General features: G+C 43.5%; 1 protein-coding gene across 4 annotated transcripts; it reads left to right on the top strand.

Moving 5' to 3' along the window:
* LOC118947902 (developmentally-regulated GTP-binding protein 2) lies at positions 1-25590 on the top strand. Of its 4 annotated transcripts, none has more exons than XM_036972950.1 (14): positions 1-19; positions 1011-1116; positions 2652-2812; positions 4816-4905; positions 8279-8339; positions 10435-10525; positions 12573-12645; positions 21248-21338; positions 22402-22499; positions 23490-23566; positions 23958-24046; positions 24855-24913; positions 25016-25069; positions 25174-25590. In XM_036972950.1, exons 2-14 carry the CDS (start codon positions 1053-1055, stop codon positions 25258-25260), a joined length of 1095 nt encoding a protein of 364 aa, XP_036828845.1. In that variant the 5' UTR covers positions 1-19; positions 1011-1052; the 3' UTR covers positions 25261-25590. The 4 variants fall into 4 exon arrangements, with proteins under 4 accessions (XP_036828845.1, XP_036828842.1, XP_036828844.1 ...); XM_036972947.1 differs by having other exon boundaries at positions 2-117; XM_036972949.1 differs by having other exon boundaries at positions 15-48.
* Positions 25591-27805: the final 2215 nt, after the last annotated feature.

The raw sequence follows: 27805 nt of genomic DNA, 5'->3' as shown, positions 1-27805 counted from the left end.
ACGGAACCCTGTAGTTCCGGTTTGTGATGTCATTTTTCTATGCATGCAGTTGAGTCGAAAACATTTAAAGTGTATATTTTTCATAGATATTACTACCGGCTGATCAGTTTTGTGTTTGTATGTTAACTTCTTGGATTTTAGTTAAATCTGTAGTTTTTATTTGATTGACAAATTGATGTTGCGGTCTTCTCACTAGTTGCCTAACACAGGAAGCTACCGCTAGTTAGCGAGCTTGCTAGGCTATTGGGGAGTAGCAGTGTTGACACGTTTCAATCACAGAAGGTTGGTGGCACCTTCATTCGGGAGGATGGACTCGTGGTAATGGCTGGAGTGGAATGGTATCAAACACATGGTTTCCATTCGCTCCGTTCCAGCCATTATTATGAGCCGTCCTCCACCCAGCAGCCTCCAGTGGTTCCAGTCTGATGTAGTGTCTCTCCAGGCAGTAACCAGTCTGATGTAGTGTCTCTCTCCAGGCAGTAACCAGTCTGATGTAGTGTCTCTCTCCAGGCAGTAACCAGTCTGATGTAGTGTCTCTCTCCAGGCAGTAACCAGTCTGATGTAGTGTCTCTCTTCAGGCAGTAACCAGTCTGATGTAGTGTCTCTCTCCAGACAGTAACCAGTCTGATGTAGTGTCTCTCTCCAGGCACTAACCAGTCTGATGTCAGTCTCTCTCCAGACAGTAACCAGTCTGATGTAGTGTGTCTCTCTCCAGGCACTAACCAGTCTGATGTGTCTCTCTCCAGACAGTAACCAGACTGATGTCTGTCTCTCTCCAGACAGTAACCAGTCTGATGTGTGTCTCTCTCCAGACAGTAACCAGTCTGATGTGTGTCTCTCTCCAGGCAGTAACCAGTCTGATGTGTCTCTCTCCAGGCAGTAACCAGTCTGATGTGTGTCTCTCTCCAGGCAGTAACCAGTCTGATGTGTGTCTCTCTCTCCAGGCAGTAACCAGTCTGATGTGTGTCTCTCTCCAGGCAGTAACCAGTCTGATGTGTGTCTCTCTCCAGGCAGTAACCAGACTAGAAGTGTAACCTGCACGCTACGACAACATGGGTATCCTGGAGAAGATAGGAGAGATAGAGAGAGAGATCTCTCGAACACAGAAAAACAAAGGTAAGGTAGAGGTGTGCCGAGAGTGGCCGGCTGGGTTGTGTTTGAGTTTATTTTATTTTTACAGGGACAGTGCACATTAATCAACGTTTCAGTAAAAGTGCCGGTTTTAGCCAGCCGGCTAATTTTCAACCGAAGTCCCAGGGCAGGTTATTAAAAACAATTACAATATAGACTATCATTGAGCAGTGAGCAACATCGGACAAGCAAGACATAGCATACAGACAGAGCAACATAGAACAAGCAAGACATAGCATACAGACAAAGAAACATAGAACAAGCAAGACGTAGCATACAGACAGAGCAACATAGAACAAGCAAGACGTAGCATACAGACAGAGCAACATAGAACAAGCAAGACATAGCATACAGACAGAGCAACATAGAACAAGCAAGACGTAGCATACAGACAGAGCAACATAGAACAAGCAAGACATAGCATACAGACAGAGCAACATAGAACAAGCAAGACGTAGCATACAGACAGAGCAACATAGAACAAGCAAGACGTAGCATACAGACAGAGCAACATAGAACAAGCAAGACGTAGCATACAGACAGAGCAACATAGAACAAGCAAGATGTAGCATACAGACAGAGCAACATAGGACAAGCAAGATGTAGCATACAGACAGAGCAACATAGAACAAGCAAGACGTAGCATACAGACAGAGCAACATAGAACAAGCAAGACGTAGCATACAGACAGAGCAACATAGAACAAGCAAGACGTAGCATACAGACAGAGCAACATAGAACAAGCAAGACGTAGCATACAGACAGAGCAACATAGAACAAAATTCATAAAAGCAACAAAGTGTTTCTACACCTCACAAGTTACAGACAACAGACATGGAAAGCGGCAACACACAGCTTAGGGACCATGTTCACAAATCTGATTGACCTTTAGCCATGTCTTCATGCATTTTGTGAAAGTGTGATATGTGGCCCTGTGTGTGTAGCCACGGAGTACCATCTGGGCCTGCTGAAGGCTAAGCTAGCTAAGTCCCAGTATTTCCCCCTGTGTGTGTAGCCACGGAGTACTATCTGGGCCTGCTGAAGGCTAAGTCCCAGTATTTCCCCCTGTGTGTGTAGCCACAGAATACCATCTGGGCCTGCTGAAGGCTAAGTCCCAGTATTTCCCCCTGTGTGTGTAGCCACAGAGTACCATCTGGGCCTGCTGAAGGCTAAGTCCCAGTATTTCCCCCTGTGTGTGTAGCCACAGAGTACCATCTGGGCCTGCTGAAGGCTAAGCTAGCTAAGTCCCAGTATTTCCCCCTGTGTGTGTAGCCACGGAGTACTATCTGGGCCTGCTGAAGGCTAAGTCCCAGTATTTCCCCCTGTGTGTGTAGCCACAGAGTACCATCTGGGCCTGCTGAAGGCTAAGTCCCAGTATCTCCTCCTGTGTGTGTAGCCACAGAGTACCATCTGGGCCTGCTGAAGGCTAAGTCCCAGTATTTCCCCCTGTGTGTGTAGCCACAGAGTACCATCTGGGCCTGCTGAAGGCTAAGTCCCAGTATTTCCCCCTGTGTGTGTAGCCACGGAGTACCATCTGGGCCTGCTGAAGGCTAAGCTAGCGAAGTACCGCGCCCAGCTGCTGGAACCGTCCAAGTCCGCAGGAGCCAAAGGAGAGGGCTTCGATGTCATGAAATCTGGAGACGCACGTGTTGCACTGATTGGCTTCCCCTCCGTCGGAAAGGTCAGACAGGAAACAGACTGAGCACGCTCACAACGTGTCCTCTAGTCCTGTGTGTTAACTCATGTCTCTGTCCTCTAGTCCTGTGTGTTAACTCATGTCTCTGTCCTCTAGTCCTGTGTGTTAACTCATGTCTCTGTCCTCTAGTCCTGTGTGTTAACCCATGTCTCTGTCTCTGTCCTCTAGTCCTGTGTGTTAACTCATGTCTCTGTCCTCTAGTCCTGTGTGTTAACCCATGTCTCTGTCCTCTAGTCCTGTGTGTTAACTCATGTCTCTGTCCTCTAGTCCTGTGTGTTAACTCATGTCTCTGTCCTCTAGTCCTGTGTGTTAACTCATGTCTCTGTCCTCTAGTCCTGTGTGTTAACCCATGTCTCTGTCCTCTAGTCCTGTGTGTTAACCCATGTCTCTGTCCACTAGTCCTGTGTGTTAACCCATGTCTCTGTCCTCTAGTCCTGTGTGTTAACTCATGTCTCTGTCCTCTCGTCCTGTGTTAACTCATGTCTCTGTCCTCTAGTCCTGTGTGTTAACCCATGTCTCTGTCTCTGTCCTCTAGTCCTGTGTGTTAACTCATGTCTCTGTCCTCTAGTCCTGTGTGTTAACCCATGTCTCTGTCCTCTAGTCCTGTGTGTTAACCCATGTCTCTGTCCTCTAGTCCTGTGTGTTAACTCATGTCTCTGTCCTCTAGTCCTGTGTGTTAACCCATGTCTCTGTCTCTGTCCTCTCGTCCTGTGTTAACTCATGTCTCTGTCCTCTAGTCCTGTGTGTTAACCCATGTCTCTGTCTCTGTCCTCTAGTCCTGTGTGTTAACTCATGTCTCTGTCCTCTAGTCCTGTGTGTTAACCCATGTCTCTGTCCTCTAGTCCTGTGTGTTAACCCATGTCTCTGTCCTCTAGTCCTGTGTGTTAACCCATGTCTCTGTCTCTGTCCTCTCGTCCTGTGTTAACTCATGTCTCTGTCCTCTAGTCCTGTGTGTTAACCCATGTCTCTGTCCTCTAGTCCTGTGTGTTAACCCATGTCTCTGTCCTCTAGTCCTGTGTGTTAACCCATTTCTCTGTCCTCTAGTCCTGTGTGTTAACTCATGTCTCTGTCCTCTAGTCCTGTGTGTTAACTCATGTCTCTGTCCTCTAGTCCTGTGTTAACTCATGTCTCTGTCCTCTAGTCCTGTGTGTTAACCCATGTCTCTGTCCTCTAGTCCTGTGTGTTAACCCATGTCTCTGTCTCTGTCCTCTAGTCCTGTGTGTTAACCCATGTCTCTGTCCTCTAATCCTGTGTGTTAACTCATGTCTCTGTCCTCTAGTCCTGTGTGTTAACTCATGTCTCTGTCCTCTAGTCCTGTGTTAACCCATGTCTTTGTCCTCTAGTCCTGTGTGTTAACTCATGTCTCTGTCCTCTAGTCATGTGTGTTAACCCATGTCTCTGTCCTCTAGTCCTGTGTGTTAACCCATGTCTCTGTCCTCTAGTCCTGTGTGTTAACTCATGTCTCTGTCCTCTAGTCCTGTGTGTTAACCCATGTCTCTGTCCTCTAGTCCTGTGTGTTAACTCATGTCTATGTCTCTGTCCTCTAGTCCTGTGTGTTAACCCATGTCTCTGTCCTCTAGTCCTGTGTTAACTCATGTCTCTGTCTCTGTCCCCTAGTCCTGTGTGTTAACTCATGTCTCTGTCTCTGTCCTCTAGTCCTGTGTGTTAACTCATGTCTCTGTCTCTGTCCTCTAGTCCTGTGTGTTAACTCGTCTCTGTCCTCTAGTCCTGTGTGTTAACTCATGTCTCTGTCCTCTAGTCCTGTGTGTTAACCCATGTCTCTGTCCTCTAGTCCTGTGTTAACTCATGTCTCTGTCCTCTAGTCCTGTGTGTTAACTCATGTCTCTGTCCTCTAGTCCTGTGTGTTAACTTATGTCTCTGTCCTCTAGTCCTGTGTGTTAACTCATGTCTCTGTCCTCTAGTCCTGTGTGTTAACTCATGTCTCTGTCCTCTCGTCCTGTGTGTTAACTCATGTCTCTGTCCTCTAGTCCACCTTCCTCAGTCTGATGACAGCAACAGCCAGTGAAGCAGCTTCCTATGAGTTCACCACCCTGACCTGTATCCCTGGAGTTATAGAGGTACATCCACCCCAAACCACACCTCATATACCACACCGCCCTGACCTGTATCCCTGGAGTTATAGAGGTACATCCACCCCAAACCACACCTCATATACCACACCACCCTGACCTGTATCCCTGGAGTTATAGAGGTACATCCACCCCAAACCACACCTCATATACCACACCACCCTGACCTGTATCCCTGGAGTTATAGAGGTACATCCACCCCATACCACACCTCATATACCACACCACCCTGACCTGTATCCCTGGAGTTATAGAGGTACATCCACCCCAAACCACACCTCATATACCACACCACCCACACCATACCACACACACCATACACCATACCACACCTCATACACCATACCATACCCCACACACCATACCATACACCATACCCCACACACCACATCCCACACACACCACACCCCATACACCATACCACACACACCATACCACACACCATACCATACCACACACACCATATACCATACCACACCTCATACACCACACCTCATACACCATACCACACACACCATACCACACCTCATACACCATACCCCATACCACACCTCATACACCATACCACACACACCATACCACACCTCATACACCATACCCCATACCACACCTCATACACCATACCATATACCACACACTATACCACATATACCATATACCACACACCCCACACCACATACACCATACCACATACACCATACCACACCCCATACCATATACCACACCATACCACACACCATACCACACACCATACCATACACCATACCACACCATACCACACACCCCAAACCCTTTACCACACACTATATACCGCACACCATACCACACACCATACCACACAGCATACCCCAAACCCTTTACCACACACCCCATACCACACCATACCACACACCATACCACACAGCATACCCCAAACCCTTTACCACACACCCCATACCACACCATACCACACACCCCATACCATACACTATACCACACACCCAATACCATATACCATTCCATATACCACACACCATACCACACACCCCATATACCACACACCATACCATGCCACATAACATACACACCCCCACATACCATACCACACCCCATATACCACACACCATACCATACCACACACCCCATATATCACACTCCATACCACATAACATACACAGCCCCACATACCATACCACACCCCATATACACCATACCACACCCCATATACCCCATACCATACCACACCCCATATACCCCATACCATTCCATACCACATACCATACCCCACACCATACCATGCCACACACCCCATATACACCACACCATACCACACCCCATATACCACATAACATACACACCCCCACATAGCATACCACACCCCATATACCCCATACGTACCACACACCCCATATACCACACCCCATACCACACACCCCATATACCCAACACCATACCCCCCACACCCCATATACCACACACCATACCACATACCATACCACACACCCCATATACCACACACCATACCATGCCACATAACATACACACCCCCACATACCATACCACACCCCATATACCCCACACCATACCATACCCCACCCCACCCCATACCACATAACATACACACACCCACATACCATACCACACCCCATATACCCCACACCATACCATACCACACCCCATATACCCCACACCATACCATACCACACACCCCATATATCACACCCCATACCACATAACATACACAACCCCACATACCATACCACACCCCATATACCCCATACCACATACCATACCACACACCGCATATACCACACCCCATATACCACACACCATACCATACCCCACACCATACCATGCCACACACCCCATATACACCACACCATACCACACCCCATATACCACATAACATACACACCCCCACATAGCATACCACACCCCATATACCCCGTACGTACCACACACCCCATATACCACACCCCATACCACACACCCCATATACCCAACACCATACCCCCCACACCCCATATACCACACACCATACCATACCACACACCCCATATACCACACACCATACCATGCCACATAACATACACACCCCCACATAGCATACCACACCCCATATACCCCACACCATACCATACCCCACCCCACCCCATACCACATAACATACACACACCCACATACCATACCACACCCCATATACCCCACACCATACCATACCACACCCCATATACCCCACACCATACCATACCACACACCCCATATATCACACCCCATATACCACACACCATACCATACCCCACACCATACCATGCCACACACCCCATATACACCACACCATACCACACCCCATATACCACATAACATACACACCCCCACATAGCATACCACACCCCATATACCCCATATGTACCACACACCCCATATACCACACCCCATACCACACACACCATACCCCCCACACCCCATATACCACACCCCATATACCACACACCATACCATGCCACACACCCCATATACACCACACCATACCACACCCCATATACCACATATGTACCACACACCCCATACCCCACACCATACCATGCCACACACCCCATATACCATACCCCATATGCCACACACAATACCATACCACATAACATACACACCCCCACATACCATACCACACCCCATATACACCATACCATACCACACACCCCATATACCACACCCCATATACCACACACCATACCACATAACATACACAACCCCACATGCCATGGGGTTGTGGGGTCCAGCTGACAGTAGTGTATAATGACCCATCCTGCAGTATAATGGAGCCAACATCCAGCTGACAGTAGTGTATAATGACCCATCCTGTTGTCCTGCAGTATAATGGAGCCAACATCCAGCTGACAGTAGTGTATAATAACCCATCCTGTTGTCCTGCAGTATAATGGAGCCAACATCCAGCTGACAGTAGTGTATAATGACCCATCCTGCAGTATAATGGAGCCAACATCCAGCTGACAGTAGTGTATAATGACCCATCCTGTTGTCCTGCAGTATAATGGAGCCAACATCCAGCTGACAGTAGTGTATAATAACCCATCCTGCAGTATAATGGAGCCAACATCCAGCTGACAGTAGTGTATAATAACCCATCCTGTTGTCCTGCAGTATAATGGAGCCAACATCCAGCTGACAGTAGTGTATAATGACCCATCCTGCAGTATAATGGAGCCAACATCCAGCTGACAGTAGTGTATAATGACCCATCCTGCAGTATAATGGAGCCAACATCCAGCTGACATTAGTGTATATTAACCCATCCTGCAGTATAATGGAGCCAACATCCAGCTGACAGTAGTGTATAATAACCCATCCTGTTGTCCTGCAGTATAATGGAGCCAACATCCAGCTGCTGGATCTGCCAGGAATCATAGAAGGAGCTTCCCAAGGTACAGTAACTGGTTACCGTGATGGTTGTCTACTGTGGAGGGGGTTGCTGCCATGTTCAGTAGCCAAACGGTGTTGAAGTTGAGCCTTGCTATACATGTCTGAGAGGCATGTTTGTTCTACATAACGTATTTCTATCTATCTGAACGTTCTAACACAGTGAGTCCTGCTGAACGCTCCCCTGGTGGTACTACTCAGAGGCATGTTTGTTCTACATAACGTATTTCTATCTATCTGAACGTTCTAACACAGTGAGTCCTGCTGAACGCTCCCCTGGTGGTACTACTCAGAGGCATGTTTGTTCTACATAACGTATTTCTATCTATCTGAACGCTCCCCTGGTGGTACTACTCAGAGGCTTTTGTTATCTCTTAATAATGTGTTTGGGATTAATATAGAGCGCTGTGTTATCTCTCAATAATATGGGTGGGATTAATATAGAGCGCTGTGTTATCTCTCAATAATGTGGTTGGGATTAATATAGAGCGCTGTGTTATCTCTCAATAATGTGGTTGGGATTAATATAGAGCGCTGTGTTATCTCTCAATAATATGGGTGGGATTAATATAGAGCGCTGTGTTATCTCTCAATAATATGGGTGGGATTAATATAGAGCGCTGTGTTATCTCTCAATAATATGGGTGGGATTAATATAGAGCGCTGTGTTATCTCTCAATAATGTGGTTGGGATTAATATAGAGCGCTGTGTTATCTCTCAATAATATGGGTGGGATTAATATAGAGCGCTGTGTTATCTCTCAATAATATGGGTGGGATTAATATAGAGCGCTGTGTTATCTCTCAATAATGTGGTTGGGATTAATATAGAGCGCTGTGTTATCTCTCAATAATATGGGTGGGATTAATATAGAGCGCTGTGTTATCTCTCAATAATGTGGTTGGGATTAATATAGAGCGCTGTGTTATCTCTCAATAATATGGGTGGGATTAATATAGAGCGCTGTGTTATCTCTCAATAATATGGGTGGGATTAATATAGAGCGCTGTGTTATCTCTCAATAATGTGGTTGGGATTAATATAGAGCGCTGTGTTATCTCTCAATAATGTGGTTGGGATTAATATAGAGCGCTGTGTTATCTCTCAATAATATGGGTGGGATTAATATAGAGCGCTGTGTTATCTCTGAGCTAGTAGTATAGAGCACTGTTATCTCTGAGCTATTAATATAGAGCACTGTGTTATCTCTGAGCTATTAATATAGAGCACTGTGTTATCTCTGAGCTATTAATATAGAGCGCTGTGTTATCTCTGGGCTAGTAGTATAGACCACTGTTATCTCTGAGCTATTAATATAGAGCACTGTTATCTCTGAGCTATTAATATAAAGCACTGTTATCTCTGAGCTATTAATATAGAGCGCTGTGTTCTCTCTGAGCTATTAATATAGAGCACTGTTATCTCTGAGCTATTAATATAGAGCACTGTGTTCTCTCTGAGCTAGTAATATAGAGCACTGTGTTATCTCTGAGCTATTAATATAGAGCACTGTGTTATAGAGCACTGTGTTATCTCTGAGCTATTAATGCAGAGCACTGTGTTATCTCTGAACTATTAATATAGAGCACTGTGTTATAGAGCGCTGCGTTATCTCCGAGCTATTTATATAGAGCACTGTGTTATCTCTGAGCTATTTATATAGAGCACTGTTATCTCTGAGCTATTTATATAGAGCACTGTGTTATCTCTGAGCTATTTATATAGAGCACTGTGTTATCTCTGAGCTATTAATATAGAGCACTGTATCTCTGAGCTATTAATATAGAGCACTGTGTTATTGAGCACTGTGTTATCTCTGAGCTATTAATATAGAGCACTGTTTTATCTCTGAGCTATTAATATAGAGCGCTGTGTTATCTCTGAGCTATTTATATAGAGCACTGTTATCTCTGAGCTATTAATATAGAGCGCTGTGTTATCTCTGAGCTATTAATATAGAGCACTGTTATCTCTGAGCTATTAATATAGAGCACTGTGTTCTCTCTGAGCTATTAATATAGAGGCCTTTTATGATTGGATGATGATTTGAACTCTTTGTTGTGATTGGGTGACCTCTGACCTGTGTGTGTGTTTCGTAGGTAAGGGTCGAGGTCGGCAGGTCATTGCTGTTGCCAGGACAGCAGATGTGGTCATCATGATGCTGGACGCCACCAAGGGAGACGTACAGAGGTGTGTGTTCTGTTCTTAGTACTAGCAGCTAGTTAGTTACTGCTAAACCGTCTAGTGTGTGTTTCCCTGTACTGTTCAGTCTGTCCCAGCTAGTTAGTTAGTGTGTTCCGTCTGTCCCAGCTGGTTAGTTAGTGTGTTCCGTCTGTCCCAGCTGGTTAGTTAGTGTTTTCCGTCTGTCCCAGCTAGTTAGTTAGTTAGTGTGTTCCGTCTGTCCCAGCTGGTTAGTTAGTTAGTGTGTTCCGTCTGTCCCAGCTAGTTAGTTAGTGTGTTCCGTCTGTCCCAGCTGGTTAGTTAGTGTGTTCTGTCTGTCCCAGCTGGTTAGTTAGTTAGTGTGTTCCGTCTGTCCCAGCTGGTTAGTTAGTTAGTGTGTTCTGTATGTCCCAGCTGGTTAGTTAGTGTGTTCCGTCTGTTCCAGCTAGTTAGTTAGTTAGTGTGTTCCGTCTGTCCCAGCTGGTTAGTTAGTGTGTTCTGTCTGTCCCAGCTGGTTAGTTAGTGTGTTCCGTCTGTCCCAGCTAGTTAGTTAGTTAGTGTGTTCCGTCTGTCCCAGCTAGTTAGTTAGTTAGTGTGTTCCGTCTGTCCCAGCTGGTTAGTCAGTGTGTTCCGTCTGTCCCAGCTGGTTAGTTAGTGTGTTCCGTCTGTCCCAGCTGGTTAGTTAGTGTGTTCCGTCTGTCCCAGCTGGTTAGTTAGTGTGTTCCGTCTGTCCCAGCTGGTTAGTTAGTGTGTTCCGTCTGTCCCAGCTGGTTAGTTAGTGTGTTCTGTCTGTCCCAGCTGGTTAGTTAGTGTGTTCTGTCTGTCCCAGCTGGTTAGTTAGTGTGTTCCGTCTGTCCCAGCTAGTTAGTTAGTTAGTGTGTTCTGTCTGTCCCAGCTAGTTAGTTAGTTAGTGTGTTCTGTCTGTCCCAGCTAGTTAGTTAGTTAGTGTGTTCTGTCTGTCCCAGCTGGTTAGTTAGTGTGTTCTGTCTGTCCCAGCTAGTTAGTTAGTGTGTTCTGTCTGTCCCAGCTGGTTAGTTAGTGTGTTCCGTCTGTCCCAGCTGGTTAGTTAGTGTGTTCCGTCTGTCCCAGCTGGTTAGTTAGTGTGTTCTGTCTGTCCCAGCTGGTTAGTTAGTGTGTTCCGTCTGTATCAGCTAGTTAGTTAGTTAGTTAGTGTGTTCTGTCTGTCCCAGCTGGTTAGTTAGTTAGTGTGTTCTGTCTGTCCCAGCTGGTTAGTTAGTGTGTTCTGTCTGTCCCAGCTGGTTAGTTAGTTAGTGTGTTCCGTCTGTCCCAGCTGGTTAGTCAGTGTGTTCCGTCTGTCCCAGCTAGTTAGTCAGTGTGTTCTGTCTGTCCCAGCTGGTTAGTTAGTGTGTTCCGTCTGTCCCAGCTGGTTAGTCAGTGTGTTCCGTCTGTCCCAGCTGGTTAGTCAGTGTGTTCCATCTGTCCCAGCTGGTTAGTCAGTGTGTTCTGTCTGTCCCAGCTGGTTAGTTAGTGTGTTCTGTCTGTCCCAGCTAGTTAGTTAGTGTGTTCCGTCTGTCCCAGCTAGTTAGTTAGTGTGTTCTGTCTGTCCCAGCTAGTTAGTCAGTGTGTTCTGTCTGTCCCAGCTGGTTAGTTAGTGTGTTCCGTCTGTCCCAGCTGGTTAGTTAGTGTGTTCCGTCTGTCCCAGCTAGTTAGTTAGTGTGTTCCGTCTGTCCCAGCTGGTTAGTTAACCTGGGGAAACAGACAGAACACACTAACTAACTAACCAACCAACCTGGGGAGACAGGTTATTTAGTTAGTGTGTTCTGTCTGTCTCCCCAGGTTGGTTAGTTAGTGTGTTCTGTCTGTCTCCCCAGGTTGGTTAGTTAGTGTGTTCTGTCTGTCTCCCCAGGTTAGTTAGTTAGTGTGTTCTGTCTGTCTCCCCAGGTTAGTTAGTTAGTGTGTTCTGTCTGTCTCCCCAGGTTAGTTAGTTAGTGTGTTCTGTCTGTCTCCCCAGGTTAGTTAGTTAGTGTGTTCTGTCTGTCTCCCCAGGTTAGTTAGTTAGTGTGTTCTGTCTGTCTCCCCAGGTTGGTTGGTTAGTTAGTGTGTTCTGTCTCCTCAGGAAACTCCTGGAGAAGGAGTTGGAGTCCGTCGGCATCAGACTCAACCGCTCCAAACCCAACATCTACTTTAAGGTCAGTTTCTCCATCACATTATTTTATATAATTTACATTTAACCTTTTATTTAACAAGTCATTTAAGAACAAATTCTTCATTACAATGACTGCCTACCCGCCAAACCAGGACGACGCTGTGCACCGCCCTATGAGACTCCCAATCACAGCCGGATGTGAAACAGCCTGGTTTCGAACCAAGGACTGCAGTGACGCCTCTTGCACTGAGATGCAGTGTCTCAGACCGCTGCTCCACTCGGGAGTGTATATGTATATGTACAGTGCCTTGCGAAAGTATTCGGCCCCCTTGAACTTTGCGACCTTTTGCCACATTTCAGGCTTCAAACGTAAAGATATAAAACTGTATTTTTTTGTGAAGAATCAACAACAAGTCGGACACAATCATGAGGTGGAACGACATTTATTGGATATTTCAAACTTTTTTAACAAATCATAAACTGAAAAATTGGGCGTGCAAAATTATTCAGCCCCTTTACTTTCAGTGCAGCAAACTCTCCCCAGAAGTTCAGTGAGGATCTCTGAATGATCCAATGTTGACCTAAATGACTAATGATGATAAATACAATCCACCTGTGTGTCATCAAGTCTCCGTATAAATGCACCTGCACTGTGATAGTCTCAGAGGTCCGTTAAAAGCGCAGAGAGCATCATGAAGAACAAGGAACACACCAGGCAGGTCCGAGATACTGTTGTGAAGAAGTTTAAAGCCGGATTTGGATACAAAAAGATTTCCCAAGCTTTAAACATCCCAAGGAGCACTGTGCAAGCGATAATATTGAAATGGAAGGAGTATCAGACCACTGCAAATCTACCAAGACCTGGCCGTCCCTCTAAACTTTCAGCTCATACAAGGAGAAGACTGATCAGAGATGCAGCCAAGAGGCCCATGATCACTCTGGATGAACTGCAGAGATCTACAGCTGAGGTAGGAGACTCTGTCCATAGGACAACAATCAGTCGTATATTGCACAAATCTGGCCTTTATGGAAGAGTGGCAAGAAGAAAGCCATTTATTAAAGATATCCATCAAAAGTGTTGTTTAAAGTTTGCCGCAAGCCACCTGGGGGAGACACCAAACATGTGGAAGAAGGTGCTCTGGTCAGATGAAACCAAAATTGAACTTTTTGGCAACAATGCAAAACGTTATGTTTGGCGTAAAAGCAACACAGCTCATCACCCTGAACACACCATCCCCACTGTCAAACATGGTGGTGGCAGCATCATGGTTTGGGCCTGCTTTTCTTCAGCAGGGACAGGGAAGATGGTTAAAATTGATGGGAAGATGGATGGAGCCAAATACAGGACCATTCTGGAAGAAAACCTGATGGAGTCTGCAAAAGACCTGAGACTGGGATGGAGATTTGTCTTCCAACAAGACAATGATCCAAAACATAAAGCAAAATCTACAATGGAATGGTTCAAAAATAAACATATCCAGGTGTTAGAATGGCCAAGTCAAAGTCCAGACCTGAATCAAATCGAGAATCTGTGGAAAGAACTGAAAACTGCTGTTCACAAATGCTCTCCATCCAACCTCACTGAGCTCTAGCTGTTTTGCAAGGAGGAATGGGAAAAAATTTCAGTCTCTCGATGTGCAAAACTGATAGAGACATACCCCAAGCGACTTACAGCTGTAATCGCAGCAAAAGGTGGCGCTACAAAGTATTAACTTATGGGGGCTGAATACTTTTGCACGCCCAATTTTTCAGTTTTTGATTTGTTAAAAAAGTTTGAAATATCCAATAAATGTCGTTCCACCTCATGATTGTGTCCCACTTGTTGTTGATTCTTCACAAAAAAATAAAGTTTTATATCTTTATGTTTGAAGCCTGAAATGTGGCAAAAGGTCGCAAAGTTCAAGGGGGCCGAATACTTTCGCAAGGCACTGTATGTGGACACCCTTCTAATTAGTGGGTTCTATTTCAGCCCGCTGCTGATAAGTGGATCCAATCCAGCACACAGCCATGCAATCTCCATAGACAAACATTGGCAGTAGAATGTCCCGTACTGAAGAGCTCAGTGACTTTCAACGCGGCACCGTCATAGGATGCCACCTTTCCAACAAGTCAGTTCATCAAATTTCTGCCCTGATAGAGCTGCCCTGGTCAACTGTAAGTGTTGTTATTGTGAAGTGGAAACATCAAGGAGCAACAACGGCTCAGCCGCGAAGTGGTAGGCCTCACAAGCTCACAGAATGGGACCGAGTGCTGAAGCGCTTAAAAATCTTCTGTCCTCGGTTGCAAACCTCACTACCAAGTTCCAAACTGCCTCTGGAAGCAACATCAGCACAATAACTGTTAGTCGGGAGCTTCATGAAATGGGTTTCCATGGCCGAGCAGCCGCACACAAGCCTAAGATCATCATGCGCAATGACCAGCGTCGACTGGAGTGGTGTAAAGCTCGCCGCCATTGGACTCTGGAGCAGTGAAAATGCATTCTCTGGAGTGATGAATCACGCTTCACCATCTGGCAGTCCGACGGACAAATATGGGTTTGGCAGAAGCCAGGAGAACGCTACCTGCCCCAATGCATAGTGCCAACTGTAAAGTTTGGTGGAGGAGGAATAATGGTCTGGGGCTGTTTTTCATGGCTCGGGCCCCTTAGTTCCAGTGTAGGGAAATCTTAACGCTACAGCATACAACGACATTCTAGACTATTCTGTGCTGTCAACTTTGTGGCGACAGTTTGGGGAAGGCCCTTTCCTGTTTCAGCGTGCAAAAAGCGAGGTCCATACAAAAACGGTTTGTCGATCTGTGTGGAAGAACTTGACTGGCCTGCAAAGAGCCCTGACCTCAACCCCATCTAACACCTTTGGGATGAATTTGAACAGACTGCGAGCCAGACCTAATCACCCCCAACATCAGTGACCGACCGCACTAATGCGCATGGCTGAATGGAAGCAAGTCCCCGCAGAAATGTTCCAACATCTAGTGGAAAGCCTTCACAGAAGAGTGGAGGCTGTTATAGCTGCAAAGGGGGGGACCAACTCCATATTAATGCCTTCCCAGAAGAGTGGAGGCTGTTATAGCAGCAAAGAGGGACCAACTCCATATTAATGCCCATGATTTTGGAATGAGATGTTGGACGATCAAGTGTCCACATCCTGTTGGTCCTGTAGTGCATGTTTGATGGTAGTATTCAACAACATGTGTATGATGGTAGTATTCAACAACATGTGTTTGATGGTAGTATTCAACAACATGTGTATGATGGTAGTATTCAACAACATGTGTATGATGGTAGTATTCAACATGTGTATGATGGTAGTATTCAACAACATGTGTATGATGGTAGTATTCAACAACATGTGTATGATGGTAGTATTCAACAACATGTGTATGATGGTAGTATTCAACAACATGTGTATGATGGTAGTATTCAACAACATGTGTATGATGGTAGTATTCAACAACATGTGTATGATGGTAGTATTCAACAACATGTGTATGATGGTAGGTTTCAACAACATGTGTATGATGGTTGTATTCAACAACATGTGTATGATGGTAGTATTCAACATGTGTATGATGGTAGTATTCAACATGTGTATGATGGTAGTATTCAACAACATGTGTATGATGGTAGTATTCAACATGTGTATGATGGTAGTATTCAACAACATGTGTATGATGGTAGTATTCAACAACATGTGTATGATGGTAGTATTCAACAACATGTGTATGATGGTAGTATTCAACATGTGTATGATGGTAGTATTCAACAACATGTGTATGATGGTAGTATTCAACAACATGTGTATGATGGTAGTATTCAACAACATGTGTATGATGGTAGTATTCAACAACATGTGTATGATGGTAGTATTCAACATGTGTATGATGGTAGTATTCAACAACATGTGTATGATGGTAGTATTCAACAACATGTGTATGATGGTAGTATTCAACAACATGTGTATGATGGTAGTATTCAACAACATGTGTATGATGGTAGTATTCAACAACATGTGTATGATGGTAGTATTCAACAACATGTGTATGATGGTAGTATTCAACAACATGTGTATGATGGTAGTATTCAACAACATGTGTATGATGGTAGTATTCAACAACATGTGTATGATGGTAGTATTCAACATGTGTATGATGGTAGTATTCAACAACATGTGTATGATGGTAGTATTCAACAACATGTGTATGATGGTAGTATTCAACAACATGTGTATGATGGTAGTATTCAACAACATGTGTATGATGGTAGTATTCAACAACATGTGTATGATGGTAGTATTCAACAACGTGTGTATGATGGTAGTATTCAACATGTGTATGACGGTAGTATTCAACATGTGTATGATGGTAGTATTCAACAACATGTGTATGATGGTAGTATTCAACATGTGTATGATGGTAGTATTCAACAACATGTGTATGATGGTAGTATTCAACAACATGTGTATGATGGTAGTATTCAACAACGTGTGTATGATGGTAGTATTCAACATGTGTATGATGGTAGTATTCAACATGTGTATGATGGTAGTATTCAACAACATGTGTATGATGGTAGTATTCAACAACATGTGTATGATGGTAGTATTCAACAACATGTGTATGATGGTAGTATTCAACATCATGTGTATGATGGTAGTATTCAACATGTGTATGATGGTAGTATTCAACATCATGTGTATGATGGTAGTATTCAACAACATGTGTATGATGGTAGTATTCAACAACATGTGTATGATGGTAGTATTCAACAACATGTGTATGATGGTAGTATTCAACAACATGTGTATGATGGTAGTATTCAACATGTGTATGATGGTAGTATTCAACAACATGTGTATGATGGTAGTATTCAACAACATGTGTATGATGGTAGTATTCAACAACATGTGTATGATGGTAGTATTCAACATGTGTATGATGGTAGTATTCAACATGTGTATGATGGTAGTATTCAACAACATGTGTATGATGGTAGTATTCAACATGTGTATGATGGTAGTATTCAACAACATGTGTATGATGGTAGTATTCAACAACATGTGTATGATGGTAGTATTCAACATGTGTATGATGGTAGTATTCAACATGTGTATGATGGTAGTATTCAACAACATGTGTATGATGGTAGTATTTAACATGTGTATGATGGTAGTATTCAACAACATGTGTATGATGGTAGTATTCAACAACATGTGTATGATGGTAGTATTCAACATGTGTATGATGGTAGTATTCAACAACATGTGTATGATGGTAGTATTCAACAACATGTGTATGATGGTAGTATTCAACATGTGTATGATGGTAGTATTCAACAACATGTGTATGATGGTAGTATTCAACAACATGTGTATGATGGTAGTATTCAACAACATGTGTATGATGGTAGTATTCAACATGTGTATGATGGTAGTATTCAACATGTGTATGATGGTAGTATTCAACAACATGTGTATGATGGTAGTATTTAACATGTGTATGATGGTAGTATTCAACATGTGTATGATGGTAGTATTCAACAACATGTGTATGATGGTAGTATTCAACATGTGTATGATGGTAGTATTCAACATGTGTATGATGGTAGTATTCAACAACATGTGTATGATGGTAGTATTCAACAACATGTGTATGATGGTAGTATTCAACATGTGTATGATGGTAGTATTCAACATGTGTATGATGGTAGTATTCAACAACGTGTGTATGATGTTAGTATTCAACAACATGTGTATGATGGTAGTATTCAACATGTGTATGATGGTAGTATTCAACATGTGTATGATGGTAGTATTCATCATGTGTATGATGGTAGTATTCAACAACATGTGTATGATGGTTGTATTCAACAACATGTGTATGATGGTAGTATTCAACATGTGTATGATGGTAGTATTCAACATGTGTATGATGGTAGTATTCAACAACATGTGTATGATGGTAGTATTCAACATGTGTTTGATGGTAGTATTCAACAACATGTGTATGATGGTAGTATTCAACAACATGTGTATGATGGTAGTATTCAACATGTGTATGATGGTAGTATTCAACAACATGTGTATGATGGTAGGTTTCAACAACATGTGTATGATGGTAGTATTCAACAACATGTGTATGATGGTAGTATTCAACAACATGTGTATGATGGTAGTATTCAACAACATGTGTATGATGGTAGTATTCAACAACATGTGTATGATGGTAGTATTCAACAACATGTGTATGATGGTAGTATTCAACAACATGTGTATGATGGTAGTATTCAACATGTGTATGATGGTAGTATTCAACAACATGTGTATGATGGTAGTATTCAACAACATGTGTATGATGGTAGTATTCAACAACATGTGTATGATGGTAGTATTCAACATGTGTATGATGGTAGTATTCAACATGTGTATGATGGTAGTATTCAACAACATGTGTATGATGGTAGTATTCAACAACATGTGTATGATGGTAGTATTCAACAACATGTGTATGATGGTAGTATTCAACAACATGTGTATGATGGTAGTATTCAACATGTGTATGATGGTAGTATTCAACAACATGTGTATGATGGTAGTATTCAACATGTGTATGATGGTAGTATTCAACATGTGTATGCTGGTAGTATTCAACATGTGTATGATGGTAGTATTCAACAACATGTGTATGATGGTAGTATTCAACAACATGTGTATGATGGTAGTATTCAACATGTGTATGATGGTAGTATTCAACATGTGTATGATGGTAGTATTCAACAACATGTGTATGATGGTAGTATTCAACAACATGTGTATGATGGTAGTATTCAACAACATGTGTATGATGGTAGTATTCAACATGTGTATGATGGTAGTATTCAACAACATGTGTATGATGGTAGTATTCAACAACATGTGTATGATGGTAGTATTCAACATGTGTATGATGGTAGTATTCAACATGTGTATGATGGTAGTATTCAACATGTGTATGATGGTAGTATTCAACATGTGTATGATGGTAGTATTCAACAACGTGTGTATGATGGTAGTATTCAACAGCATGTGTATGATGGTAGTATTCAACATGTGTATGATGGTAGTATTCAACAACATGTGTATGATGGTAGTATTCAACAACATGTGTATGATGGTAGTATTCAACATGTGTATGATGGTAGTATTCAACAACATGTGTATGATGTTAGTATTCAACAACATGTGTATGATGGTAGTATTCAACATGTGTATGATGGTAGTATTCAACATGTGTATGATGGTAGTATTCATCATGTGTATGATGGTAGTATTCAACAACATGTGTATGATGGTTGTATTCAACAACATGTGTATGATGGTAGTATTCAACATGTGTATGATGGTAGTATTCAACAACATGTGTATGATGGTAGTATTCAACAACATGTGTATGATGGTAGTATTCAACATGTGTATGATGGTAGTATTCAACAACATGTGTATGATGGTAGTATTCAACATGTGTATGATGGTAGTATTCAACAACATGTGTATGATGGTAGTATTCAACATGTGTATGATGGTAGTATTCAACATGTGTATGATGGTAGTATTCAACATGTGTATGATGGTAGTATTCAACATGTGTATGATGGTAGTATTCAACAACATGTGTATGATGGTAGTATTCAACAACATGTGTATGATGGTAGTATTCAACAACATGTGTATGATGGTAGTATTCAACAACATGTGTATGATGGTAGTATTCAACAACATGTGTATGATGGTAGTATTCAACATGTGTATGATGGTAGTATTCAACAACATGTGTATGATGGTAGTATTCAACATGTGTATGATGGTAGTATTCAACATGTGTATGATGGTAGTATTCAACATGTGTATGATGGTAGTATTCAACAACATGTGTATGATGGTAGTATTCAACAACATGTGTATGATGGTAGTATTCAACATGTGTATGATGGTAGTATTCAACATGTGTATGATGGTAGTATTCAACAACGTGTGTATGATGGTAGTATTCAACAACGTGTGTATGATGGTAGTATTCAACAACATGTGTATGATGGTAGTATTCAACATGTGTATGATGGTAGTATTCAACATGTGTATGATGGTAGTATTCAACATGTGTATGATGGTAGTATTCAACATGTGTATGATGGTAGTATTCAACAACATGTGTATGATGGTAGTATTCAACAACATGTGTATGATGGTAGTATTCAACAACATGTGTATGATGGTAGTATTCAACATGTGTATGATGGTAGTATTCAACATGTGTATGATGGTAGTATTCAACAACGTGTGTATGATGGTAGTATTCAACAACGTGTGTATGATGGTAGTATTCAACAACATGTGTATGATGGTAGTATTCAACATGTGTATGATGGTAGTATTCAACATGTGTATGATGGTAGTATTCAACATGTGTATGATGGTAGTATTCAACAACATGTGTATGATGGTAGTATTCAACAACATGTGTATGATGGTAGTATTCAACAACATGTGTATGATGGTAGTATTCAACAACATGTGTTTGATGGTAGGTTTAAATGTGTATGATGGTAGGTTTCAACAACATGTGTTTGATGCTGGTCTGTAGTAATGTGACAACTGTGTGTTTGTGTTCAGCCCAAGAAAGGAGGGGGTTTGTCCTATAACTCCATGGTTCCTCTGACGATGTGTTCTGAGAAACTGGTCCAGCTTATCCTCCACGAATACAGTATCCTTCTGACCTACAGACACCACTACCTACAGACACCACTACCTACAGACACCACTACCTACAGACACCACTACCTACAGACACCACTAGATACAGACACCACTGACTACAGACACCACTAGATACAGACACCACATCACCACTAACTACAGACACCACCAACTACAGACACCACCGACTACAGACACCACCGACTACAGACACCACCGACTACAGACACCACCGACTACAGACACCACCGACTACAGACACCACCGACTACAGACACCACTACCTACAGACACCACTACCTACAGACACCACTACCTACAGACACCACTACCTACAGACACCACTACCTACAGACACCACTACCTACAGACACCACTGACTACAGACACCACATCACCACTAACTACAGACACCACATCACCACTAACTACAGACACCACTAGATACAGACACCACTACCTACAGACACCACTACCTACAGACACCACTGACTACAGACACCACTGACTACAGACACCACTGACTACAGACACCATACCACTAACTACGGACACAATACCACTAGCTACGGACACGATACCACTAGCTACAGACACGATACCACTAGCTACAGACACGATACCACCAACCACAGACACAATAAAACCACTAACTACAGACACAATACCAGCACTAACTACAGACACCACTAACCACAGACACAATACCACTACTAACTACAGACACAATACCACTACTAACTACAGACACAATACCACTACTAACTACAGACACAATACCACTACTAACTACAGACACAATACCACTACTAACTACAGACACAATACCACTACTAACTACAGACACAAAACCACTACTAACTACAGACACCACTAACCACAGTATCCTTCTGACATACAGACACAATACCAGCACAGAACCTTAACGATCCACCTCAGAACAGTAAGTAGAACCTTAACGATCCACCTCAGAACAGTAGGTAGAACCTTAACGATCCACCTCAGAACAGTAGGTTGAACCTAATGATCCACCTCAGAACAGTAGGTTGAACCTTAACGATCCACCTCAGAAATCTTCAATGCGGAGGTTCTGTTCCGAGAAGACAGCACTCCTGATGACTTCATCGACGTCATTGTTGGGAACCGAGTTTACATGCCCTGTTTATACGTACGTATCTGATCTATTTTCTAGCGCTGTGTTTATACGTACGTATCGGATCTATGATCTAGCTCTATGTTTATACGTACGTATCTGATCTATGTTCTAGCTCTATGTTTATACGTACGTATCTGATCTATGTTCTAGCTCTATGTTTATACGTACCTATCTGATCTATGATCTAGCTCTATGTTTATACGTACCTACCTGATCTATGATCTAGCTCTATGTTTATACGTACGTATCTGATCTATGTTCTAGCGCTGTGTTTATACGTACGTATCGGATCTATGATCTAGCTCTATGTTTATACGTACGTATCTGATCTATTTTCTAGCGCTGTGTTTATACGTACGTATCGGATCTATGATCTAGCTCTATGTTTATACGTACGTATCTGATCTATGATCTAGCTCTATGTTTATACGTACCTACCTGATCTATGATCTAGCTCTATGTTTATACGTACGTATCTGATCTATGTTCTAGCGCTATGTTTATACGTACGTATCTGATCTATGATCTAGCTCTATGTTTATACGTACCTATCTGATCTATGATCTAGCTCTATGTTTATACGTACCTGATCTATGATCTAGCTCTGTTTCTATGTACCTGATCTATGATCTAGCTCTATGTTTATACCTACCTGATCTATGATCTAGCTCTGTTTATACATACGTACCTGATCTATGATCTAGCTCTATGTTTATACGTACCTACCTACCTGATCTATGATCTTGCTCTATGTTTATACGTACCTACCTGATCTATGATCTAGCTCTATGTTAATACGTAGGTAGGTACCTGATCTATGATCTAGCTCTATGTTTATACATACGTACCTGATCTATGATCTAGCTCTAAGTTTATACATACGTACCTGATCTAGGATCTAGCTCTATGTTTATACGTACCTGATCTATGATCTAGCTCTATGTTTATACCTACCTGTTCTGTACCAGTCCACAATGAATATGTAGTGGTGTGTGTGTGAAGGTGTACAACAAGGTGGATCAGATCTCTATAGAGGAGGTGGACAGACTGGCCCACGAACCCCACAGCGTTGTCATCAGGTCAGAAACTACCCTGTCTGTTTCTCTGTCTGTCTCTCTGTCTATCTCTCTGTCTGTCTGTCTATCTCTCTGTCTGTCTGTCTCCTCTCTGTCTGTCTGTCTGTCTGTCTGTCTGTCTGTCTCCTCTCTGTCTGTCTGTCTGTCTCCTCTCTGTCTGTCTGTCTCTCTGTCTGTCTCTTCTCTGTCTGACTGTCTCTTCTCTGTCTGACTGTCTCTTCTCTGTCTGACTGTGTTGTCTCTGTCTGACTGTGTTGTCTCTGTCTGACTGTGTTGTCTCTGTCTGACTGTGTCTCTCTGTCTGACTGTCTCTCTGTCTGACTGTCTCTCTGTCTGACTGACTGTCTCCTCTCTGTCTGACTCTCTCTCTGTCTGACTGTGTTCTCTCTGTTAGCTGTGGGATGAAGCTGAACCTGGACTTCCTGTTAGAGAGGCTGTGGGAATACCTGGCGCTCATCTGTCTTTACACAAAGAAGAGAGGAGGTACACACACACACACACACTCCCCCCCCAACCCCCGTATACTGAGAATGCGTAGGGTTCGATTTTGTTGTTGCCTGCTATTGGTTGATGTCGGTAGCTCCTCCCCATATCTAACTGATCAGCTGTTGTCATAGGCTGAATGAGTTTCAAATTGTCGCATTCTATTTGACTTTTCCTCATACTTAAACGGCCTACTAATTAGGATGCAGGAGAGTTCAGAAATGGACACAGGCTCACTCACACACATACACACTCAAATGTGCACACACACACAGCAATCCAATCGTAAACACACACTCCCACGCTGTGTGTAGAACCCCTGGTGTCTCTCACGCTGTGTTTAGAACCCCTGGCGTCTCCCACGCTGTGTGTAGAACCCCTGGCGTCTCCCACGCTGTGTGTAGAACCCCTGGCGTCTCCCACGCTGTGTGTAGAACCCCTGGCGTCTCCCACGCTGTGTGTAGAACCCCTGGCGTCTCCCACGCTGTGTTTAGAACCCCTGGCGTCTCCCACGCTGTGTGTAGAACCCCTGGCGTCTTCCACGCTGTGTGTAGAACCCCTGGCGTCTCCCACGCTGTGTGTAGAACCCCTGGCGTCTCCCACGCTGGGTGTAGAACCCCTGGCGTCTCCCACGCTGGGTGTAGAACCCCTGGCGTCTCCCACGCTGGGTGAAGAACCCCTGGCGTCTCCCACGCTGGGTGTAGAACCCCTGGCGTCTCCCACGCTGTGTGTTGAACCCCTGGCGTCTCCCACGCTGTGGTTAGAACCCCTGGTGCCTCCTGTTGAATTGTGGGTCTTGTTGTTTCAGAGAGGCCTGACTTCAGCGACGCCATCATCATGAGGAGAGGAGCATCTGTAGAACATGTGGTGAGCTTGAACACACTGACAATCCCAGGTGGTCGGCACCAGACTGTGTTAACCCGCTGAGCTAAAGCCTTAACGACGGTCTCCCCCTCTCTCTCCCTGCAGTGCCATCGGATCCACAGAACGTTAGCCAGCCAGTTCAAGTACGCCCTGGTCTGGGTAAGTTAGCAGCACCCCGTGCTAGCAACGTTGGGTTTGCCCTCTGCATTTTAAAACGCTGTATCTTTCTTTCATGACTCCATTTTGTGACTGTTGTGTTCCAGGGCACCAGCACCAAGTTCGACCCCCAGCGGGTGGGGCTAACACACATCATGGAGCACGAGGACGTCATCCAGATTGTTAAGAAGTGAAACAGCTCTTCGGGATAGGACCGATGACAGGCTGGGGGTGGGTGGGACGAGTTATTAAAACAGGCCTTCTGATTGGACGGAATACAAGATGGGTGGGAGGAGTTAAAAACAAAAACAGGAAGTTGATTTATCCAGAACCAGTGTACAGTAGATTCTAAAGTCCTGATTCTTATTTTCCATTTGGAACAACAACAAAAATAACCAATCAGGAACCAGATGCCGTCTGAGTTACAAGAGGACAGGAAGCAACATATTTTAACTTTGTTGACATTGAAACGCGTCCAGAATGACAAGGAAAACTAAATAAATTCCACGAACGTGAAATGGACACAGTTTGTTTCTGTGTCTTTGTTTTTCCATTGGTTGCAATTTGTCTTGTTTTTGAATTCCAATCTAGCAGGTTCTGTAGTCTGCAGAAGTAAGGAGACTGACAGCAGAGATGGAGGTGTTGAATTGAAATGACAGCCATTAAAATGGTCCTGTAGTCTGCAGAAGTAAGGAGACTGACAGCAGAGATGGAGGTGTTGAATTGAAATGACAGCCATTAAAATGGTCCTGTAGTCTGCAGAAGTAAGGAGACTGACAGCAGAGATGGAGGTGTTGAATTGAAATGACAGCCATTAAAATGGTCCTGTAGTCTGCAGAAGTAAGGAGACTGACAGCAGAGATGGAGGTGTTGAATTGAAATGACAGCCATTAAAATGGTCCTGTAGTCTGCAGAAGTAAGGAGACTGACAGCAGAGATGGAGGTGTTGAATTGAAATGACAGCCATTAAAATGATTCTGTAGTCTACAGAAGTAAGGAGACTGACAGCAGAGATGGAGGTGTTGAATTGAAATGACAGCCATTAAAATGGTCCTGTAGTCTGCAGAAGTAAGGAGACTGACAGCAGAGATGGAGGTGTTGAATTGAAATGACAGCCATTAAAATGGTCCTGTAGTCTGCAGAAGTAAAGAGACTGACAGCAGAGATGGAGGTGTTGAATTGAAATGACAGCCATTAAAATGGTCCCAAGGTGAAGTTTCCCCGAGGTACTAGGGCCGGGGTTGAAGGCAGTCAATTCAGGAAGTGAACTTCCTGAACCAATTCAACATTTGAAAATCATTTTCTCAAACGGAGCAGTAGAAAATATTTATTTATTTTATATAAGCTTTTCCTTTTTTTTTAAATGTTTAATTAAAAATCACTTCCTGAATTGACTGCCTTCAATTCAAATTGACCCCTGTTAGGTACAGATCTGGGATCAGCTTCCCCCTATCCTGAACCATTATACATAAGATTCATAACCCCCCTGTTAGGTACAGATCTGGGATCAGCTTCCCCCAATCCTGAACCATTATACATAAGATTCATAACCCCCCTGTTAGGTACAGATCTGGGATCAGTTTCCCCCTATCCTGAACCATTATACATAAGATTCATAACCCCCCTGTTAGGTACAGATCTGGGATCAGCTTCCCCCTATCCTGAACCATTATACATAAGATTCATAACCCCCCTGTTAGGTACAGATCTGGGATCAGCTTCCCCCTATCCTGAACCATTATACATAAGATTCATAACCCCCCCTGTTAGGTACAGATCTGGGATCAGCTTCCCCCTATCCTGAACCATTATACATAAGATTCATAACCCCCCTGTTAGGTACAGATCTGGGATCAGCTTCCCCCAATCCTGAACCATTATACATAAGATTCATAACCCCCCTGTTAGGTACAGATCTGGGATCAGCTTCCCCCTATCCTGAACCATTATACATAAGATTCATAACCCCCCTGTTAGGTACAGATCTGGGATCAGCTTCCCCCTATCCTGAACCATTATACATAAGATTCATAACCCCCCTGTTAGGTACAGATCTGGGATCAGCTTCCCCCTATCCTGAACCATTATACATAAGATTCATAACCCCCCCTGTTAGGTACAGATCTGGGATCAGCTGCCCCCACTCCTGAACCATTATACATAAGATTCATAACCCCCCTGTTAGGTACAGATCTGGGATCAGCTGCCCCCTATCCTGAACCATTATACATAAGATTCATAACCCCCCTGTTAGGTACAGATCTGGGATCAGCTTCCCCCTATCCTGAACCATTATACATAAGATTCATAACCCCCCTGTTAGGTACAGATCTGGGATCAGCTTCCCCCTATCCTGAACCATTATACATAAGATTCATAACCCCCCTGTTAGGTACAGATCTGGGATCAGCTGCCCCCTATCCTGAACCAACTTCACCCTACTCCTGTTAAAACCAGCGGCAGAGGAGTGACGGCTGGAGTGGATTACTGAAAGGTGTGACGAGCCCTTCTGTGATAGAAAGCTCTGGGTGTCATCGCGTTTTCATGTGTTTTTACAATCACTTTACAAGCGTCAGGAATAGATTTAGATTATCTCTGGTGATCTTCACCTCTGACTAGTTGAACATTAACAGCTAGACTCCCAGATAGTGTGTGTGTGTGTGTCGGGAAATGTAATGTAAAACGGTCTTTGAGGTGAGGAGGGTTCACAGTGCAGCAGAAGGAGTTGTGTCGAGAGGG

This window comes from Oncorhynchus mykiss, unplaced genomic scaffold (assembly GCF_013265735.2).
Source record: "Oncorhynchus mykiss isolate Arlee unplaced genomic scaffold, USDA_OmykA_1.1 un_scaffold_213, whole genome shotgun sequence".
Taxonomy (NCBI): domain Eukaryota; kingdom Metazoa; phylum Chordata; class Actinopteri; order Salmoniformes; family Salmonidae; genus Oncorhynchus; species Oncorhynchus mykiss.
The sequence above is the reverse complement of the archived record's forward strand: the minus strand, read 5'-3'. Positions and strand labels throughout refer to the sequence as shown.

Bases quoted from the DNA above. Each gene is read 5' to 3' on its own strand.
- LOC118947902 (XM_036972950.1), top strand. From the start codon at position 1,053: ATGGGTATCCTGGAGAAGATAGGAGAGATAGAGAGAGAGATCTCTCGA. The intron at 10,526-12,572 runs GTGTGTGTTCTG...CTGTCTCCTCAG, and splicing joins ACCAAGGGAGACGTACAGAG to GAAACTCCTGGAGAAGGAGT. The intron at 22,500-23,489 runs GTACGTATCTGA...GTGTGTGTGAAG, and splicing joins TTTACATGCCCTGTTTATAC to GTGTACAACAAGGTGGATCA.